Source organism: Lissotriton helveticus, chromosome 4_1 (assembly GCF_964261635.1).
Source record: "Lissotriton helveticus chromosome 4_1, aLisHel1.1, whole genome shotgun sequence".
NCBI lineage: Eukaryota > Metazoa > Chordata > Amphibia > Caudata > Salamandridae > Lissotriton > Lissotriton helveticus.
The window spans coordinates 1,837,510,597-1,837,533,787 of NC_136063.1; the positions used below are offsets into that span (position 1 = coordinate 1,837,510,597).

At 41.4% G+C, this 23,191-nt stretch overlaps 1 protein-coding gene across 6 annotated transcripts in view; it reads left to right on the forward strand.

Moving 5' to 3' along the window:
• Positions 1 to 23,191, forward strand: part of HDX (highly divergent homeobox) — a 345,086-nt gene that overhangs the window by 15,327 nt on the left and 306,568 nt on the right. For 3 of the 6 annotated variants that reach the window (XM_078688482.1, XM_078688487.1, XM_078688485.1), the window contains exons 2-3: positions 6,456 to 6,540; positions 16,142 to 16,251. In XM_078688482.1, coding sequence (XP_078544608.1) covers positions 16,183 to 16,251 — 69 coding nt within the window. In that variant the 5' untranslated portion in view covers positions 6,456 to 6,540; positions 16,142 to 16,182. Of the gene's footprint in view, positions 1 to 6,455; positions 6,541 to 16,141; positions 16,252 to 23,191 lie in introns of those variants that run through there. The other 3 variants (XM_078688486.1, XM_078688483.1, XM_078688484.1) reach the window with 2 other exon arrangements.

Below are 23,191 nucleotides of genomic sequence, written 5' to 3' on the forward strand. Positions count from 1 at the left end.
GAGAAAAGTTTACAACAGTGGAAAAGAAGCAAAACTGTAATGCCGCGCATGGTAATATCAGAACAAATACCTGTGGGCGGTTTACGTATAACTGTTTCTGTGGGTAAAAAGAGGAAAGACCGGTAAGGGGGGGGGCACAAAACATTTTTTTAGTACGTGCCTAATGAAAATAAACCAAAAGGCAGTAAGTCAAAAAACAAGGGGGAGGGCAGGAAAGTGAAGAAGGCTTACCGGTTAGCCGGTGATATTTCCAACCCGGCGTTGTCGGGTAAATGTACTAGGTAATTGGTGAAGGTTCACAGGAAGGTAAAAAATAAACAAACAACAACAGGCGGGTACATCCGTCGTTGATTTGGCAGTCTAAAAAAGGGGGGAAAAGAAAACAAAGGTACGAATCAATATAGTATCAGGGGCCAGCCCACTTATCAGGAAGAGAATGGAATCTATGGTGGGGGGGTAGCGCTTACCTGGAATGCAGACGCCTCACGTATGCAGTCAAACGGTTCCTCCAATGTAACTGAGAACACCTACGATCTGTCAGGTTAGGACTAAAGAAGCCGTATAAGGTGGGAGAATAAGTGAAAGAAGCAAGGAGGACTAGAGTGTCAAGCGATCACCCCGTGCACCCGGAAGTGGGTCGAAAGTCGTTCAAAGTCATGTAAATAAACAAAGGCACTCACTGGGAATCCAGTGTGATCGGAAATGGGTCTGTATCCATGTTCCATGGCAATCGAAAAAGACAAGAGACTCTAGGAGTACAACCACTAGAGAGCAGGGTGTGTATCTGGGATAGGGGAGGCATCGAGTATAATTGTAACCATCAAGTTTAGATTAGCGAGTGAAGAGAAAATTGGGAAGGCTTAATAATGCCCTCACAAAAAAGTGGAAAGAAAAGAATTATTAAAGCAGGAGTAAGTGGTGAAAAGAAAGAGTATGGACTATAGTATTAAGTAATGAAATAAGTACACATCTGAGCGAGAAAACGTCACTTTATGGGGATCTGAAAAAACATAGACAAACAATCACATTTGAGAAATCCTCACATGTTATCACTTAGGTACAAACAATAGCATTTGAGAAATCCTTAAACACATGATATCACTTGGGTATAATTAGGGTACAACTTAAACAATTTGTCGTGTGTGACACAAGCTGGAACGCATATTGTTACTTGTCCTGAGAGTGTTATTTTTCGTGTTAGTATGAATAAACACGCAACATCTAAAAGAATGTAGCAGTGTCGTAATATCAAAAAATTATGGAGAAAAAGAAAAAACATGGGTCAGGGTCAAAGAAAGCTAACGACGTGCTCGTATTTTGCAGGTGGTGGTCTATCCGTTTCCCAAAAAGTATTGTAGTTCATGGTCCGAATTTTGCCCATACCGCACTGTCTGTAAGCGCATTATCCAGCTGGCTTCCTGACGTCTGAGCCTGAGTTCGCGATTGCCTCCTCTTATGTTTGCCTCTGTAACCTTAATTCCATAGAAATTACATTTTTTGTGAAGGCCTTGTGAGAGGCATGAAGCAATATGTAGCGCCATTGGGTAGCGTGCATCTTGTTGGTGGAGTGCTCTTGCATGCTCACTGATGCGTTCTTTGAGTGCTCGTATAGTGCTTCCCACATACTGGCTTTTACAGGTATATTCTAGCACATAGGTAACATACTTTGTGTTGCATGTGATGTTGTGAGTGATGTTGTATTTCTTTTTGTTGTAACCATAGAAATTCTTGGTTCCATGGCATGCCCATTTGCAAACACCGCAGCATCTGCACTTAAAAAAGCCCTTAGAGTGTGGCATGAGCCATGAAGTCACTTTGGTTGTACGAGGTACAGTAGGGCTTAGCCTGCTTTTCAGATTCTTGCCTCGCCTGTAGGTGATTGAGGGTCTTGGGCTTAATACCCCTTTCAGATCAGAGAATTGTCCCCAAGCAGTATCTTCCAATGTTTGTGGAGACTTTTTTTCACGGTGTGACTGGTCTTATTGTAGTCCATTAGTCTGACCTGTTCATTGTTGCGGTTTGTTGGTTTCTTCTTTGTCAGTGTGGCGGTCCTGTCCAGTTTGTGCACTCTGCTGGAAGCATTGATGTTCACCTGTGGTTTGTAGCCTCTGTTGGAGAATCTCGTCTCCATGTCTTTAATACATTTTTGGAATTCTGAGTCCTCGCTGCAGTTGCGTCTGGCGCGAACAAATTCTCCAAAGGGGATATTATCGGTCTGATATGGAGGATGAGAACTCCCAGCATGCAAAACTGCGTTGCAGGAGGTTTCCTTGCAGAAGAGACGACTGTGCAGATGGTTATCCTTAGTTCTATGTCCAGGAAAGTGACCCTGGTGGTGCTGGATTCACACGTAAACCTCTTGTCCATGTCATTGCTATTCAAATGTCTGCAGAAATCCTCAAGACTATCCTGTGTGCCAGACCAAAGGAGGAGGCAATCATCGATATATCTCCCCCAATAGATAATTGAATCAGTCCAGTTTGATCCTCTTCTCCCCCATATCCATTCGGATTCCAAAGAGCCCATGTACAAATTTGCGAAAGAAGGGGAGAATTTGGAGCCCATAGCTACGCCCCTGGTCTGCCTGTACCACTGTTTATCGTACATGAACACGTTGTTGTTGAGGATGATAGTCATCATGGACAGTAGCATGTTCGTATGTTGCCAGATGGTTGGTGGTCTGTTGTGTAGGAATTTTGTCACGGCTTGTATACCCATGTCTGGTTTGATGGATGTGTACAATGACACCACGTCCATAGTGGCCATAATAATGCCCGTCTGTCATTGAATATCTGCCAATATGCTCAGAATATGCTTGGTATCCTGTATAAAGGAAGGGAGGTTCTGGATCATAGGGTTTAAAAACAGGTCTACATACTGGGAAAGTTTCTCGGTTGGACCTCCCATTCTGGAAACTATAGGCCTGCCTGGGGGGAAAGCTGGTCTCTTGTGAATTTTCGGAAGGGTGTATAGCCATGGATATGTTGGACTAGAAACCTTTATGTACAGTGCCTCGTCATCATCAATTATTCCTTGGGTACGCCATTCGTTCAGTTGTTTATTAATGAGGATAGTCAGTGGACCCATAGGATTATAACCGAGTAGTTCGTAGAAGGTAGTGTCCTGGAGTTGGGAGAGAATTTAATTGTGGTAGTCAGACCTGTCCATGACCACCACATTTCCGCCCTTGTCCGCCTCTCTGATTATGATTTCGGTGTCAGTGCTCAAGATGTTGAGGGCCAATCATTCTTGTCTCGTTAGATTGTCTCTGCCTCTGTATTTGGTACCATTGTGTTTATTGTCATGGTTCTCTATGTCCTGTAACACTAGGTTGCAAAAGATATCCACAGGATTACCACCTGGGAGAGTGGGTGACCAAGTGGATTTGTTCTTGAGTCCACTAGCTATGGTTTGATTAGTTTCTATGTCCAAATTATGGAACAGATCCTCTAGGCTGAAAGCAGGGTTATCACAGTCCGCTATTGATAAAAGTAGGTGTGTTTCTTTGAGATCATTGATGCTCAGTGAGCTGCAAGGATTAGCGTCTATGGTGGTAATTTTGGGTCTGTTGGTGATTGGTACTCCAGCAAAATGTTTTTTCAATTTAAGGCCTCTAATGAATCTGAACAATTCGATTTTCGCTTTGCATGAGTCTCCTTTCTCATGTGGTTTGAAATTTAAGCCTTTACTGAGGAGTGATACCATTTCGTTTGTTAAGGGTTTAGAGTATAAATTGACTACCTGGACGTCCTGGACGGTGGTTATTATTTCTTCGTGTCTCCGGATTTCAACTTCCTTTTGTATTCTTCCTTGTCCGCCTCTCTTCCCTCTGCGAGTTTTGCGTCTTTTGGAATCACTCTTTGTTGTGTGCGATTCTCTCGTCTTATGGTCCTGATTTCGCGTAAAAAATTGGACATGTCTTGTCAGATGCTGCACCCAACCTCTGTTTCCACCTCGCTCTCACTGGTGGCAATACTGTTTAATGATGTTGAGCTTGAGGAGATGGAGATGTTATCCACCTGAACAGTTTTGTCTGTACGTTGGGTGTTCTGCGCTAGTTTGTCGTACTTCCTAGTGAATGTGAAGACTCGGCCTTCCCGATAGTCAACCTCGTCCTGTTTCAATTGTCTGGTTTTTCTTTCTTTTATTTCATTCTGATGTTTTGTGAGTATTTCATTCAAAATTACATAGTTTTTTTCTGTTGCCTCTTTCAGATCCAAGGCCTCGATTTCTCTCTCTAGATCGGTAATTTCTTTTTGTAATTTAATTACTTTACGTTCAGCGTTTTCTATTATGATGTGTATTAGAGTAGTGGAATTGTTGGAGAGGGTTTCCTCCCATTTCCCTAGAAAATCATCATCCAGGTCATCAAACGTTGGAAAAGTTTGTGAACGAAGTCCTCTTGGGACTCGATTTAGCCTTAAATTGGGGTCCACCCAAAATGTTGGCACCTGATTGCATAGCTACAACTCTGCAGGAAGTACATAATCATGCCCTAGATTCAGGGATTTTCCCTCAAGTTTGAAAGGAAGCTATGCTTGCTCCAATTTAAAAAGTCCAACCTTGACCCTGAGGACATAAAAAACTATCACCTTATCTCTCTCCTGCCCACACCTGGCAAAATCTTGGAGAAATATAATCAGGAATTAGTCAAGTTCATTAACACTTGTTCTGTCCTTGACCCTTCACAGAATGGCTTCAGAAGTGTCAATAGTCCAAAAACAGCACTTGTTGCTGCCACTGCTAGTATCAGGTGGATCAGAGTGGGGTGGCTGTCCTGGTCCTGCTGGATCTGTCAGCAGCCTATCGCACCTGTGCGTCTGTTACATCATCTTCATCAGGCATGCGCCAGTGGGAAAGCCCTTACCTTCTGCCACTCCTTCCTTACCAGCAGGGTGCATGTAGTCAGCTGTGGAGACTTTAAAGCTAAGGTATTTAGTCTTCTGTGTGGGGTTCCTCAGGGGTCCTCGTTGAGCCCCACCTGTTTCAATCTGTATGCCACCCCTCTTGCCGAACTGATATGTTCCTGTGGTATCCAAACGCTCCCATATGCTGACAACACACAGAGGGTCTAAACATCTCTCTGCTCTCTTCAACTGGTATATTCCAGGCAGGCTACTCAGATCGCCTTCAGGTAGGAAAGTCATCATTCCCAGGTTATAGAACTCCCTGCCTACACACAGTCCTAGACATGACTCTTTTGTCCTGTTCAAAAATTATTGGAAAACCGGACTTTTCTCATCCTAATTTATTAGGGCATTGCTGTGGTTAATGAGCTCTGTTTCTCAGGTTTTCGTCAAAGTACCCTTTGATTTTATGTGTTCTGCAAATTAATTTTTCATTCCTTCATTTTATTTTTAGTGGGTAGGGACTCGCTTGCCTACACTAATGCTTACTTGACAGTCAGTTTCCCCAGCATCACTCTTTCAGTCGAGTTTCGGGATGAAAGTGTCATTTGATTCATTCCACACACCATTGATAAGATTTCAGTTATTTTTGACTGACACCCTGGGGTACTAATTTCTGTTCTTGGGCTCACAGCCATCCATCAGCTTCTTACAAGTACTCACATAACTCAGTGATAGGTCTGGCTCTCAGCGCTACACTTTAGTCTGGTGCTTAGACGATCTCCAGCATGAGGCTTAGTGTCAAATACCATCAGTCTCGCTGAAATTTTCACTGCAGTGCTCAATGTGAGGAACTACATCTAGAGCGTGTTGAGGTGTACACCTGTGGATGCTAGACACAACCCATCCTCGTCACCAATGTAAAATCAGAAGGGTGCAGTCAACAGAAGATATGGACAGGTAAAGGTGGAGAAGAAGCTTTATTGTGTACACCTCAGCCACAGCTAGCTCCAACTGTCACCACAGAGTTCAACTGACATGGAGGAGCTTATTCTGGAGCCTGGTGACACCAAGATTCTAATGTTGTAGTGTCTTCCCAAAGGACTATCCTGGAGGAAGAAACATCAGTCAATTCTTTTACACAAACACATTTCGCTCTAAAAATAGCACAATTGCATGAGTTATGGTTGTACCGGCTCTAAAAGTTTGTAGTGAACGTCATCATAATCACGCAGTATGACATGAGTGTGAAATTCCCATAATATGAATGATATCAGCATTATTAAACATTTTCTTGGTCCTATATTGAACTAGTTGCTAATACAATGGTTTAATTTTTGTTCAACAGGGAAAAAACATGCTCACAAGACCAGTAAAAGAGCATAGTGGTTTAAAAATTATTTGTCTTTATGTACTTGTGTATCATAATCAAGTCAAAAATTCTTACAAGTTATCATAAGGTGTCAGTCAGCACTTTCTAAAAGAAATCAGTTGGGGCTCATGGATATTTATCTCTTTTTCCTTGTGTCTAAAATCTAATCACTGTTTTGCCTAGCAGCATTTTATTTTCTGGAATTCCTACTTATAGTTTTGTTTCTATCATTGCAGTTATGTTTTTATTCATGCCATGTGGTATACCCACCTACTGGATTGGAAGCTGCAGGAGATTTTGAAACCAATTCCACTTTGTAAGGTAGATATCCTCTTCTAACAAAGTGCCCATAGGGGGTGTTTCAACATTCTATATCTCACCCGATGAAGTTGTTTAACTCCCATGATTCAGTCTGCCTTCTTTCCTACGGGTGGACACAACTCTGTCAAGGCATTATAGAAACATCTAAAGTATTATTAGTTTATTTAGTCTACTTACTCTTCATACGTACAACCCTCTGTCAGGCATATTTTTCTAGGTTTATTCTGGGGAATTGGTTTTCAGTGGCACTCCAGTGAGAAAGCAACTTATTTTTACCCGCCCCCTCATTCATATTTCTTTTACTAAAAACTGTGTATGTGTGTTACTTTTCTTTTGAGTTCATATGACAATGTCTGATCTTTAAAGCGATTACTTCAGGCTTAACTTGTCTACCAAGTTATTTGTTTTGTTCAGTTATAAAAAAAGGTATAAACTGCTTTTGTATACTAATCCTAGCTAGTCCCATCTATAGTTTTACACCTGTGATTTATTCTCAAAACTTCTTTTGGTGAACTGTTTTTGGGACTTTTGATTTGTTCTTGGAAGATGTTTAATAGTAATTATCAAAATAAAAATATCTATAGGGTGTGGTCAACATAGTGTCAGTGAGTTTTTTTTCCTCCCAACGCTTATTGTGCCTGCTCTGATAGATCCAGGGCTTACAGAACTTGTTTCCCGGAGTGGTCGATTTCTACCTAGCAGGCGACTAGCAGAGCATAGGCAGAGACACTGGCAACTGTCCTGTGGCATGCAATGTAACAAGTAGAGCTCCTGCCCAGGACTGGGGCTTGTGGTGAAAGCTGTGGTTGTTGCGACAAGCAGGAACCATACTTTGGGGCACACAGAGGCAACACCTTGATCTTTGGCAGCCATGGGTCGATAAAGCAGGTGCTCGGATGTGCAGGTGCATGGATTTTCTCTTTAAGATCCACAGGCTACACTTCAAAGGGCAGGAACTGGATTTGGCACCACTTGGCAAGTCATGACTCGCAGGAGAAGATGCTGGCAGGTGAAGTCTTTGAGGGACCTGAGACTTCTTAACAGAATGCAAGCACACCCAAGCCCTTGGAAGCAGTATATAGAAAGCAAAGTAAGTCCAATCCTTTCACACCCAGGACAGACGCAGCAGGCCAGTACAACAAAGAAACAGGCAGAGTGGCAGTCCCTCCCTCCCTCAGCATCCACATTTTCTTCCAGGCTGAGTGTCCTCAGTCCAGAAGTTGGGCAGTCAGAGTACCAATACTTATACGCCATTTTACCTTTTTAAGTAGGCAAGCTTAAAAGGAAAGGCTTTGTAGTGCACAAGACCCTGCCTTTCCCTGTCCTGACTCCAGACACACTACAGGGGGGTAGGGACAGCTTCCTGTGAGGACAGGCACAGCCCTATTCAGGTGTCATTGACAACTCCTCCCACCACTCTAGCTCAGGAAGGCCCCATCAGGATTTGCAAGGCACACTTCCCCTCCCTTTGTGTGACTGTCTAGAGTGAATGCCCAAGAGCACAACTGTCAGCCAACCCAGATGTGTATTCTACAGACCGACAGAGGTACAGAATGGTTAAGCAAGAAAATGTCCGCTTTCCAAGTGTGGCATTTTCAAACGCGCAATTTAAAAACCAACTTCACCAAAAGATGTATTTTTGAATTGTGAGTTCAGAGACCCCAAACTCAAATTCTCTATCTGCTCCCAATGGAAAATTACACTTGAAAGGTATTTCAAGGCATTTCCCATGTTACTCTATGGGAGAGATAGGCCTTGCAATAGTGAAAAATGAAATTACCAGTATTTCAGTACCAGGACATGTAAAACACAACAGTACATGGTCTACGTTTTAAATATATTACACCTTAATTTAATTTAATTTAATTGCGGGTTTATATAGCGCTAGGAATCGACTCCCGGAGGAGTATCTCCACGCTTCGACCGCTGGGGAACCCGTCCTGGCTCACCCTGAGAGATGGTCCCTGATGGGTATCTCTAAGGTGCGACCAAGCATCCCCGGCGGTCTGGGGGGCCGTTGTGAAGATGAGGCAAGCTGATGCCCAGAGTTGCCGAGTGTGGTTTCTGACTAGAGTAGGCACCGAGGCGAGAATTATCGAGTCCGCTGACCCTGGTCCACGACCCTGCCGCGTCGGGAATCGAACCCTGGTCCCGGGCCGTTCTCTGCTTACGGGTCTGCCGCCTCTAACCAGTGAGCCACACTTCTCCACCTTGCCCATGGGACTGCCTTGGGCATACATTAGGGGTGAGGACATGTAGTTAAAGGGGATGTTTGGGCCTGGCAAGTGGGTGCACTTGCCAGGTCTAAATGGCAGTTTAAAACTGTACTCACAGACACTGCAGTGGCAGGTTTGAGGCATGTTTGCAGGGCTACTTATGTGGATGGCACAATCAGCTCTGTAGGCCATTAGTAGCATTTGAATTACAGGCCCTTTGCACACACAGGTGCACTATACTAGGGACTTACTAATACATCAAATATGACAAACATGGAGAAACCAATTACCTTTGCATTTTAGACAGAGAGCATATGCATTTTAGCACTGGTTAGCAGCGATTAAGTGCCCAGAGTCCGAAAGCCAGCAAAAAGAAGGTTAAAAAAATAGGAGGTAGAAGGCAAAACGTTTATGGATAACCTTGCAAAAAGATCCAGGTCCAACACATATGGTGTAGGTCACATTGTTGCTTGTCTCAAGACCAACATTTAGGTGTGAGATCAATGCTAAAATGAGCTAAAGATGTGGGGGTATTGAACAGGTGGTTATAAATATAAATTGGTCCCAAAGTTCAATGGACCAAGAAGTCTGAAACTCATGCTCCCAAAACAAATCTATTTTGAATTTAGGTCTATAAGGATTTCGAGGCTTTAATGTTTAATAAAGTATTGATGCTTTACGTTTGGCTGTGATGAGAAGAATGAGAACTAAGAGTAGAATAATGTTGGGAAGCAGCATAGATTAAGGAGGTATAAGATTTCTCAAGTAATTAGGATAATTGAAACTAAGACTGATCTTGAGGGAAATCTGCAGGGGATCCATTTAATATTAATGGATGTACCCATATTATTCCTTTGTTTTTTAAAGTTTTCCAAACTATGGTTTTATTGTTAATTGTAATATCTTTGTTATACCAGATGGAAGATGTCTAAACATCTTATTTGTTCTGAACATTTGAGAAGAACAAAGCACGCAGTAGTTTACAGGTATAGGCAATGATCAGAGTTTTCACTTCCTTAGGATGCATTGTAAAAGATATGCACTCATTAAAAGAGAAAAGGAGATATAAGCGGATTCTATAGCAACCCCTAAAGGACACAAAGGGGAAGATGAAGCTTGCCATAAACTATTGGACTTGACCCTTTCTGCTGGGTCATTTCCAAACATTTTGACTTCACCCTCCTATGAATTAAATGCTATTAGGTGGCCTGCCGCCCCAATTGTGCCACCCTCTTAAGTAGATTTTTAAACATGCCTCCGGCCTGCAATTGCGGCTTGTGTGTGCAGTGTAACCTTCTATTTCGACCTGTCAAGATACATTTTTTTCCAGGCCTAAAATTTATTTTTTAATACTGCATAACAGTCACCCATAGGGTAGGCCCTAAATAGCCAAAGGACAGAATGCAGTGAATTTAAAAAGCTGGACATGTACTTTTAACTTTTACATATCCTGCTAGTGATAAACACTTACATTCGTTTTTCACAACTGCAAGGCCTACTTCTCCCATAGAACAACATTGGGTTAACTTATTACATTTAATAAGTGATAACTTTCAAACTGAGAGCAGGTAGGAATTTCAAGTTTATTGTCTAAAGATTTGCAATTTAAAACCCCCTTTAATGGCAAAGTTGGATTTTCCGTTTCAATTCTGTAAATGCTACTTTTAGAAAGTTATATGAATAAGGGTTCCAGGTAAGGGACAACAGTTACACAATCAATAAATATAAACAAATAGCACAAAAATAATAATAATAAAATGGCCACAAAATAATTCAAAATTCATTCAAATTATTATTGTAAACAGAATAAAACAAGACATAAATAAAGTCTCCGGACCACAGGTTGTGAACCACTGACCTACGCCAATATTATTCTACTGTTGTTTGCTTCAACACAAATACATACTATTTCCCATGCTACCTACTACAAATGCTTCACATTACTATACAAAATTCCTTTAAAACCAGACCTATTGGCATTGCCAATGCTTGTTTTTCTTATTGCTTCTACCCTTCTCGGTTTGCCCCATTACCCACCCTTTTATCTACTTTCCTCTTCCCCTCCTTTTTCTTGCTTTCCTGTGTTCATGAAGCAAGTGGTGGTCAAGGATCAGTGGACCAGAATGATTGTCATCTGTTTTTGAGGTTGAGCTTGTAAAAATCTGAAGTTGGGAACAGCGCCCGAGAGTTTGATCCACACCTGTAAAATACACCCTGTGGTGAGACAAACATTTACATCCTACAGATATACCCTCCCTGCAGACACACCCTGAACAGACAAGCAACAAATCCCTTCTTACAAACACTCTCTGCAGTGTCATATACCCTCTTGAAAAGACACGCCCAGCACCTAAGTGGCGTGCTATTGCCAAAAACAGGGGAGAGGATGTAGCCTAACGGCTAGGGTGGACGATCTCTTATCTGGGGAACCAGGTTCTAGTCTTGGCAATGACGCTCAACATCGTGTGATTCTGGACAAATCGCTTAATATCCCAGTGCCTAAGTGTCTTTGTGTAACGCAACTGGTGCCCATGTAAAACTCTCAGATACCTTTGGGTCAAGTTTGCGCTATATAAAACTATGGAAAAAAATAAATAGCGGATGCATAAATATTAAATGCTCAGCTTATTTCACAATAAAAACACTTTAGACAGTACATAATGTGCTACACGCAATCAAACACTGACATTAGGATAATTCGCTTTTTGAGGACTCAATAAATGAAAATGGAAATTTGCGGGTTTTAATCACTTCAAAAGTGCCCTAAGCGTCAACGGCGTTTCGACCCCCCCCTCCAAGTCAAAGGGTCATCATTAGGACAAAACGGAAATTTGAGCAAACCAAAGAATCCGAAAAAAAGAATATACAGAGGGCACCTTCATTAATATCAAAAGTAAAGAGAAGAACTAATATACAGAGGGCACCTTAATTAATATAAAAAGTAAAGAGAAGAAAAGAGACCAAACTCGAAAGGAGTAATGATGCTACTTACATCCAAAGAATCTGTGAGTAGGCTTATTTGACTAGACCCAGAACCAATCATGCCAACAAAAAGCCAGAAAGGAGAACAGGTTCCCCCACAGGGAACAAACAATTCCATAAATCTCGGAGAGCAGTCGAATGCTAGAATTAGTGACCATAAACACAGTGAAAATCATTTAGCCGAATAGATCAGCAATTAAAACAAAGAAATGAATGTCCCTTGTGCCAGGAATAGCGACCATACACCAAGTGCAAAAACGCTTAACTGAATGAGTTAACAATTAAGACCCGGAACTGCCACTTATTTAGACCACAGATTTGCCCTCAACACAATTAATATAGTAGGTCTCGGCACATCATATATTTGCTAATAACCTGATAAAGCAATAACACAAACTAAAACATTAAAAACCGCCACTTACGTGTCTTCACGAAATGGTCCAAAAGAAAAGATCTTGGTGTCAAATAATGTACGTTTATCCTAAAATGGAAAGGAAAATTATGATTAAAGTGGCAAATTACCCCACTAAATTATTGCAGACACAAGATCGGCATGAAGACATAAGGTTACCTGGTAGCTCTGTTAATGTGCTATCCACAGTGTCCACACCAAACCGAGAAACTCTGCAGAGGTACGAACTGCGCACACTGGGTGTCCCAAAATAAAGACGTCAATGGCGGTGCTGATGGTAGTAAACACAGAAGAAACGCAGCCGCTTACAAAGCCAGAAGAGCCCCAAAGCGCTGGGCCATAGCAAAGTGCAAAGCTTCTTCAACAAAGAGGTCATCCATAAAATTGGCCTGAGCTAACAACGCCTCTCCAGGCAAGATGTCCACTTTAAGAAAGTACCATGTTGCAGCATAGTGATTAACTAAACACTTGCCAAAGAAATGTGAAAAAATTTGAAAATAAGAATGGAAAATTCAAAAGAAGATTATGACTTTGCATAAATCATTCTTATCATGAAAATAGAAAATTCAAAGAAAATTGCGTAACTTTCACACTGCGTACATTATTTCCTAACAATCAATTTTCATTTTGAAACTGAAGTCGTCTAGTCAAGACTGAAAAAAAATATATAGATGGCTCAATGTAAAGACTGCATATAATGATCAGACTGGATGCATGTTTCTCACGCTTAACTATTTTGTATTTGATGGGCAGTTTTAAATGCACATAAAGGGGACATCTATGGGGGCTTCTTATGCCCTCAACTTTGCAAATCTGTTTGTTGCTGATTTTGAGAGGAGACACATTTACGATCCAGACACAAATCCTTTTTTCAAGAATATACGTCTGTGGAAACGATACAGAGACAATATTTTCTTTATTTGGGTTGACAACCATTCTTTGCTTGCTGAATTGTTACATTGGTTAAACTCTTTGTCTCTTGACCATGAATTTACATCACATTTGCAACAGATCCATTGACTTTCTGGATCTCACTATTTCTGCCTATGAAGGAAAATTAGCCACGAGGTTGTACACCAAACCAACTGCTCACAATACTTTGATTCAGTACACAAGCCATCACCCAAGGAGTCTTACAGATGGCCTCCCATTTGATCAATTTCTCCTCATCCGACTCAATTGTAAATTCAAGGATGACAACTTCCTTGAAGCTAACGTTTTGGCCCAGAATCTAGAGGCTTGGGTTCACCCCAGCAGGTTGATAAAGAGGTCCTTAAACACGCTTGATATTAGCATATAGAGTTCCTATTAACCCCCAAGGCTTAGAAGAATATGGACAAAATTGTATGTGTTGCTACGTTTTATACACAGAGCAATGCTATTACCAGGATTGTGAGAAAACATTGGCAACTGGTTAGATGTATTGGCATTTCCAATGAATTACCCTTGTTTTTCCTTTAAGAAAGGGAAGAACCGTAGGGATCATTTGGCCTACGCTAATATTCCCAAAGCATCTTCTGATTGAGCCTCACTGTGGTGCCAGAATAAAGTTGTGGGATCTTTGTAAGTGCAGTAATTGTGTAAAGTGTAGATCGATCAATAATACTAAACCAGTTCTGGGCATTTGCAGAAAAGGCCTGTTGTAACTTCTTTTGTCACTGTAGCTTGAACAGCATGTCAGCATATGACTCTTACAGTCCACTTTGTCCTTGGTGCAAGAAAGAGCGGAGGTCTAGTCTCCTAGGCTCTTCTGAGGTCTCAGACAACAGTCCTCTTCTGATCTTCCACATGCCCAGTAGTGTTCTGAGGAGGGTACTGTGAGTGCCACATTTATACCTGTCACCAACTTGTTAATGTGGGGATTCCTGGCCCTCCCTAACCATTAGGGTAAAAGTTCACACTACTCACTTAAGGAGCATTTCATGTATGCCTTACAGAAAAGAATCCCACAGCACCACTTTCTGAATAAATCCCAGATGGCAACACATTTCTTTCCCTGTGCAAAGGCTGTGTTCCCACCCTAGAGGTGTGGCCACAGAAATGAGCACTCTCTCCTCTGTGGTCGGTCACTGTAAACCAGTTCTGGGATAACTCATTTCCCACTGGCGCCGCCTGTGTGGGGGAACAAGGAAGGGCCCCACCCAGCTGCTAGTTGACATTTGCATGTGACAGGGCAGTCTTCTTTGAACTTAATCAGGTTCCTGAGCACTGCCTAAATGGTCATCCTGTCACAGGAACAGAACACATCCTAAACCCAGGGCCTTTGGCCTACTCTAGGAGCAGTTTTCACACCTCTACAAAGGAGCTATTCAACTGCTAGGTGACAGTTGGAGCTCATGCAAAAAGGGCTATCAGAGATTTTAGGCAGGGGAAATGTACCTTTCTAAAAGTGCCTTTTCCTTAATATTTATCACAAATTTGATTTTATCATTAAATTGTGTTTTGAATCACTATTAAAAAGTCTTTGAAATATATTTATATCTGTTTCCTCACCAAAGTTATCATTTTGAAATGTAATAAGGTTACCCGTTAGTCCCTGTGATTGGAAGGAATACACGCCACTAGCTAGACACTGGCTGAAAGGCACATTTGAGTTTGGCAGAAAAAAAAGACCAACATAAGTTACATTTTCAGTTTTAGTAGCTTAAAATCGGACTTTGCCATTAAAGAATATTTTAAATAGTTAAAATGAGTGGAAGAAGTTTTTTCCTATCTCTTCCCAAGCTGAAGGTTTAGCTTGTTAAGTGCTGTAAGGTAACCCAGTGTTTTCCTATTGAACAGCTAGCCATACTACAAGGAAAAAAGCGTTTGGGGCCTTTTCAACTGTAAGAATATAGTTAACATTGAATATTTACATATCCTATTTGTAAATGCCAGGCATGCTGCCTATGGATAGTAAGGCCTGCTTCACGGGAACGTATTATTAAACTTATTACTATTTTAAATGAGGGTTTAGGCCTGTCAAAAGGGAATATTTTGACCAGTTGAATTGGCAGTTTGAAACAGAAACAGCAAGGCTACAATGGTAGCCCTGCAGTCATGTGTGCACTGTCACTGTAGTGGGTGCCGAATTCACTTATGGTATTTAACTTACAGATCCTGGGTGCACGTTGTACGATATACTAGGGATTTATAGGTAAGTTAAATAGGCCAATTATGGTTGTACCAATGTCATCACGTTGAAACGAGGAGCACTGCACTTTACCACTTGTAGGCAGGGGTAACATGCACTGAGTTCTACAGCCAGCAAAATTAGGGCTCAGCAAAAAGGAAAAAATCCAGGGTAACTGCAGAAAGGGCAAGTTTCCTACAGTAAACATTACATTTTCCTACTTCCAATTTTGATACCTCATATTATATCACCCGCCATAATAGCAGTTGCTGAAATGTATCAAAAACAATCGATCAAGACAGGAGAATTTTTGCGTCAGTGTTTGGTACCTTAATGCAAATTAACAGTTGCAGATAACAGTTCATTTGTCATAACAGGAAATGTGACAGAGCAGGTAAAGTCAAGACATTGTGAAGGCAACATAACATTTTTTTTTTTTAAAGCCCAAATCTAATGACTTTCAGAAATGTTTATTCAATTTTTTGCCCTTTGAAATCCATATGTTGGACTTTAAGTATACCTTTCGTTCTCGTTTCCATGTTATTTTTAAGAGAGGGTTAAGAAAATGCAATTGTCAAAGGGAGCTATTGAACATTAGATTTACAGTTATGCCTGTTGATAATGCTCCTGTGTTATATTAAGGTTGTCACACAAAATGCTTACATTAGTTTAACATTAATGTTCACATATGTTTCATTTGTATGTAATGTTGCTTAATCTGACAGTGTTAGTATTAACACATCAGATTTTTTTAGAGGATCTTTTCACAAAATGTTTTGTCTCGTTGTTCAATATACTGTTCAATATAAAATATAGCTTGCCTCTATCTTCTCTCAGATTGTCATACATAAATTACAGGTTTTTTTTCTGCTCCTGTAGGATTGTAAATACACGTGGAAAACTGCTGTGACGTCCCTGTCATGGAGGAAGTGGAAGCCCCAAATATTGGGGAAGTGACCTCCACTGAATTTCAGGAAATCAAACAGGAGGTACGTTAAACGCATACCTATTTGTTGATGATCATTACTACATAAATGTGATTATATAGTAGTGTCAGAGCAAATATTTCAGTGTTACTTACTACTTAAGGACATATACATCCTTTCTTATGCCTTTAATATGTCACATATAAGTTGGCAGATAAGAGTGTCCAAATGTATATGTGCTCAGAAATTGTGCCTGACTAATAGCTTGTTTAAAACACTTTTTGTATTTAATGCCCACAATTTGTATTTTGTGATTAGGAACAGCTGCTCTCTTTGGGCTCTAAGAACCTTCATTTTATGCTAGGAACAACAACCTACAGACTAATTTAGAACAAAGCTGTATGTCTATATTAGAATTCTGTTGAGATATGCAGTGAAATACTCAAGAATAGAACTCTTTGTTAAACATTCTCAATGAGTTTAATATTCATCAATTTCTGAAAGAAATATTTCTCCGAAGTCTGTCTTGTGTTGTCATGGTTTTCCATCAGCAGCAAATCAATAAATATAGCTTGATGTGTAAAGTCGGACACAGTGATAACTGATGGTCTTTTAATGTTTTGCATAGAACTCCTGTTAATTGATACTTTAAAACGTAAGTGCAGTCTTGCCACTTGTTTACTTTCTTGAGCAGTTTTGTGACATTCCACCTTGTGTAAACTTGGTAAATTTGACTAAACTAGAAGCAATAATGCATATGAGAGAAAAATCTTAAAGCTGCCTACATGCAAGTATTTATTTCTAGAAATCGTGGCTATGTAGGCTAAGTATTCATGTGATAGTAATAAGTCCTTAAAATGTATAACTACCATCATTTTATTTGTATGCTCACATATTTGTTTTTGTAAAGTAATTTGTTCTTACATTTTTGTTTACAAAATTCAGTGTTACATTTGAACATAAATCAACCATGCTGAGGCTGTCCAAATCAGTTTATTACGTAGTTGTTTATAGCGTGCATTGTATGCTTGCATCTTTGCAACCTGCCTAGTGTCTGGGCAGTAGAAGGAGGCAAGAGGGATGAGGAAAAGGATTTGGACTGTTGACAAGTCCCACCTCTGCCACCCCCACATGAAACTAGCAAGAACAACACAGGGTTGTGGCTCTGACCCAGTAAGGCTAAGCCCAATGTAACAAACGAACAACACAACTGCCAATACTGGACTTTACTTTCTACTATTTATACTGACCTTTATGAATAAAACATACCAGTCCGTTTTTTATTTACCGTCACTAGTTTATTGAGTCATTTTTTCTAGTGAGACCTTATTACTTCAAAAGCATATCAATCATCTAAGTGAATGTACAAACAGATATAAAACAATACATTTCAATACAGCAACAATTCAATATACATTGCATTTACAGATTTAAAGCACATCCATCACACATTCGTAACCATCCATTCTTACCTCACTCATGCATACAAAAGAACCACAAAGAACATTATTTTGGACTTAATGTCAAAAAAAGTTGGTTATTCGTCCATGTAAATGATATTATACTTTGTTATTTTGTCATTAACAGTCCTATTTAATCAGAACAATCACTTGGAAACAAAGCCTTGTTATCCAAATCACAAATTCCCCTTTTAATCTACTTGACAATAGGCACCAAAGTAGGTCGACGCGTTTCGAGCCCCCAATTGCGGGGTTCTCCTCAGGACCAACACTCTTATTATTGTAGGTCACAGTCCCTTATGCAAGATGACTTAGGGTGGACACAGATCACATTAGAGAAAAATGAAAATGTCCCGAAGATCTACTCCTAACGTGGAGATAGTGTAAGGGAAATGGATACCCACAGTAAAGAAATTTCTGGCACAACCACCACCTATACACATGTATAAAAAAACCTCAAATGAGTAACAATGAGCAACAATTTAAATCGGTGACAGCAGAAGAGATACTACGGCAAATGAATTTATACAGAAACTCTAAAGTAAAATTTTAACATAGATTTATTGCACTTCATAGGTCTTTAAAAACATACACTTCTTGTACATACAACATAATTGTGAAAAATACAATATTATACAATGATTAAAAAAAAATTGTTCTTGAGAACAAGAGTCGACGCGGCGTTTCGGTTAAAAACCTTCTTCAGGACAATTTCTATAAAGAAACACAAAATTACTAAATGATAATACATATTATGCAAATAAAACCTATGTTCTCATATTCCTATATTTCTTCATCTGCATGTCACACTCTTGTATTTAAAAAAGGGGAGAGATACAAATTAATAACTTAACAACTTGACAACTACAGCTTGCACCGGCTGATTAAGTAACAATATCTATTACTAATAACCAGACTTTATTTGATTTTAACATTCATTGAGTAGCAAAAAGGAATGCAATATTTTCTATTTCTAAGGCTTAGGCAAAATTCAATACAAGCATAAAGTCGGTGTCTGCACAGTTGGAGTACTTATTTAATTATGGTGGTTGTGTCATAAATTACCTGAGGTATCTAGTTATGGAAGCACTAAGCATCAACATTTAAGGTGCTCATTATACATATAGTAAGAGATAATGCACTCCATTTACTCAGTATCTCTTACGTCAAGTATTATATATATAAGTATATAGCTCAGTTATTCCTTCTGGGGTCATGTATCAAAAGGTGTCCTTCGATACCATCGTTCCTCTCACGTTAGTTAGAGGAACGATGGTATCGAAGGGAGACCGCTGTTACAGAAACCTGCGCTGCCTATAAGCGATATTGGCTGTTTACGTGGAACGCACCCGAAATTTGATCGCCACTGCAGTAACCCGCGCCGTAAGAAGCTAACACTGGGCATTTACTTGTCACGTGCCCCGTTTTCGAAATTATATCTACACATCTAAATAGAGTGTCTAATGTGATCTGTGTCCACCCTACGTCATCTTGAATACGGGACTGTGACCTACAATAATAAGAGTGTTGGTCCTGAGGAGAACCCCGCAATTGGGGGTTCGAAACGCGTCGACCTACTTTGGTGCCTATTGTCAAGTAGATTAAAAAGGGAATTTGTGATTTGGATAACAAGGCTTTGTTTCCAAGTGATTGTTCTGATTAAATAGGACTGTTAATGACAAAATAACAAAATATAATATCATTTACATGGACGAATAACCAATTTTATTTGACATGTGGTCCAAAATAATGTTCTTTGTGGTTCTTTTGTATGCATGAGTGAGGTAAGAATGGATGGTTACGAATGTGTGATGGATGTGCTTTAAATCTGTAAATGCAATGTATATTGAATTGTTGCTGTATTGAAATGTATTGTTTTATATCTTTTTGTACATTCACTTAAATGATTGATATGCTTTTGAAGTAATAAGGTCTCACTAGAAAAAATGACTCAATAAACTAGTGACGGTAAATAAAAAACGGACCGGTATGTTTTATTCACAAAGGTCAGTATAAATAGTAGAAAGTAAAGTCCAGTATTGGCAGTTGTGTTGTTCTTTTGACCCCCACATGAAAAGGCATCAACCGGTCCTTAAACAAGAGCCCCACTCCAGCCCATAATATGTCAGCCTTGTGCTCCGGATCTTTCAGAACTTCTGGGTGCTGCCTCTGCTATCATAAAACACCCTTTTGGCCTCCATGCCTTTACTCCACGTTTTCTCAGATTGGACAGCAATAATTTCTCCATTCTTGTGCTCTGTCCTTTTGACCACCATTAGGCTCAGAGATCAATTGTGCTGTTTTCGTTTATGTATGTCTACGTCATATAGATGCCTAATATGTATTACGGTATTAGCGGCAACTCAGCCTCAAGTATTGTCAAAACGGTGTCCCTGCTGTCTACCAAGAATGTCTGTAGGATCCTACAGCTAGGCAATGTCTGTAATGTAGGATCTATCCTCCCTTTGCATTTCATTGAGAGATTATCCATTCCTAGACCCATTTTGTACAGCCTACTTTTTGTTGGACTGGTGTTAGCCAAAGCCATTTGAGTTTACCAAAATTATATTATGTCATTCACATTTTTCTTCCACCTCCACTATAGCAAACAGCATTGGGCAGTGAGTCAGCCTACTTCAGCCACTGATTAACTTCACACCGAGTAACGGCATTCTGCTCCACAAAAAGTTTTTGCTTTTTACTGATTTAAAAAAATATATATATTGGTGAGGGCCTGGCACCCCCTCAAAAATACATCTCTACAAAAACCAGGATAAAACAAGCAATGACAAAGCCAAAAGACTAGCTGTTAACACCAGACCTATTGGATTTGCCAGTGCTAGTTGTAATATGGCTTATGAAGGATGTTTAGCTTGACCATCCTCATACTTGCTTTTATTGCCACCTCATTGTGTTTCAAGACTGCCCCCCCCATTATATGTCTTCATGTGAGCTTACATACCGCTCACATTTACTCCTAAAGCCAAGCAGCATGCCAGCTGTGGTACCTTGTAGAGGATTATGTGGCACCCCTAGTAAGCCTCTGTCCCAGGAATCTTCTTTCTATGGAAGTTACATCTGGAAGATTTGCCAAGTTAATTGTACTTGAATCAAGAACATGCCAAATATTTGTATATTGATACTCTTGCATTCTTGAAAATTCCTATTTCTTCGTCAATCGAACGAATGTCTTAATTTCCCTGGTATGTGCCATTTCACCAGGCTTGGAGATAACAATAAGGTCCCATGGCTCTAACCCCTTCATTTCACTGCTGTTTTTTAATCAATGTTCCATTCCACGGCGTGTGTAAAGACATTTTGCTGTCCTTTCACAACAGAAGCCGTTTTTTGGCAACCCTCTGCAATAATTGTATACTGACCGACAGAGCATGTTCAGTGTAGAATGTGGTGAGCCTCCGGCCCACTGCTAGTTCCTCCTCTCTCCATACAGTAACTTGAAGTATGTGTATTGATTTGCATATTGGATGTTTTGTAGGACTTTTATAAACGTGGGCAGTCAACTTTTTGAAAACAGCCGCCATACTCAGTCAATCAATCAGGGATTTCTGAAGTGCAGCTACTCACCCGTGAGGGTCTCAAGGCACTGCGGGGGCTGCTGATACGTATTTGTGTGGTAGTTCATTCGAGGAGCCAGGTCCTGAGGTCCTTCCTGAACTGGGTTAACGATGCAAATTGCCTGAGGGGTAGGGTGTGCCAGGTCTTGGCAGCGAGGTAGGCGAAGGATCTTCCTCTGGTTCTGGTCTTGTGGATCCGTGGGACGAAGGCCAGGGTGAGATGGGCGGAGCGGTGTTGTCTGGCTAGTGTGTGGAAAGCGAGGCAGTGGTTGCGATATTCTGGTCCTGCGTTGTGGAGGGCCTTGTAGGAGTGAGTGAGGAGCTCGAAGGTGATTCTCTTGTTGATAGGGAGCCAGTGGAGTTATTGGAGGTGATGTGTCATCTGGTGGGGGATGTTGAGGACTAGTTTGACTGCAGCGTTTCGGACGTTCTGTAGCTTCCTGAGCTATTTCTGGGTGATGTTAGCATAGAGTGCATTGCCGTAGTCAAGTCTGCTGGTGATGAGTGCGTGGGTGACTGTCTTTCTGGATTCTGTGGGGAGCCATCTGAGCGTCTTTCGAAGCAGGCGGAGAGTATGAAAATAGGATGAGGATACGGCGTTGATTTGGCGGTTCAATGAGAGCAAAGAGTCCAGTATGATGCTGAGGTTGTGTGCGTGGTCCGTAGGGGTGGGAGACTTTCCTAGTGTGGCTGGTCACCAGGAGTCGTCGCAGTCTGAGTGGGTGGGTCCAAGGATGAGTACTTTGGTCTTGTCCGAGTTGAGCTTGAGGCAGCTGCTTTGCACCCAGGTGGCAACAGCCTTCATTCCGTTGTGAAAGTTGATTCTGACAGCTGTGGGTTTGTTGGTGAGGGAGATGATCAGCTGGGTGTCGTCGGTGTAAGAAACAATGTGGAGTCTGTGGCTTCTGACGATAGCTGTGAGGGGAGCCATGCAGATGTTAAAGAGCGATGGGCTCAGGGAGGGGCCCTGGGGCATTCTGCAGCTGATAGGAAGATAGGAAGAGGGGTATTTAGACTTGCTGTGTTCGGCCAGTTAGGAAGGAGTGGATCCAGTCCATTGCCTTGTTGTGGATGCCAGCATTGTGGAGTCTCGCGATTAGGGTGCGATGAGAGACGTGTCGAAGGCGACCGAAAGGTCCAGTAGGATGATGGCTGAGGTTTCGACCTGGTCGTGTGTTAGACCTGTCTGGATTTTTTGCGCAGTCCCTCCTCATTATTATTTATTTTGTCCCCTTTTTGCCCCTCACTCCCTTGATATTTTTGTGTCTACTACTTTTTTTAGGTGTTGGTCAAGGGGATAGGTGTTCTTTCTTTCCCCCATAATCTTTTACCTCAGGCCCAGGGGCCTGTTCTGACAGGAAAGTTGGCACCACCTAAAATGGTGGCCACCAACTGCCCCAACTGTCACACTCAGAACTTGGCCATAGCCTAACATAGGGCATTCCAGAACCTTCTGGTCCATGCTGGACCATTGAAGGGCAGCCTATAAAAGGCGGAATGCGGGGCAGCCATTTTGTCTACCTGTGGAAGTCAGCTGGAGGACAGGTGGTAGCTGAGGGTGGGAAGAGGTTAGACTTAGGGTTGACCTCCTGGACTGGGAAGCTGCCTTATTGGTCCAACCCACTACTCCCCTCTTGGTTACTTGTCCTGACCCCGCTGTGAAGGGTTACTGGAGACCCTGGGCGCCTAGCTTGCCCCTTGTCCAAACCATACAGGGGAAGTCCAAGGAGAAGGAGACTGCAGTGCTGCGGTGCGCAGTCCTCTGCCCAGCAGAAAGAGACTCAGGAAGAATAGCCCTCTTCCCTGGACCCCAACCCCCATCTCAACTTGAGTACTAAAAGGACTTGGCAGAGTGGGCGCTGAGGTAAGGGAAACAAACTGGCACTGATCTCCTACCTTCCTGGGTGCTGAGGAAGGCTTGTCCCCTGGTTTCCTGGGAAGTCCTGGTTGTTCGTGCAGCTGGCCGGT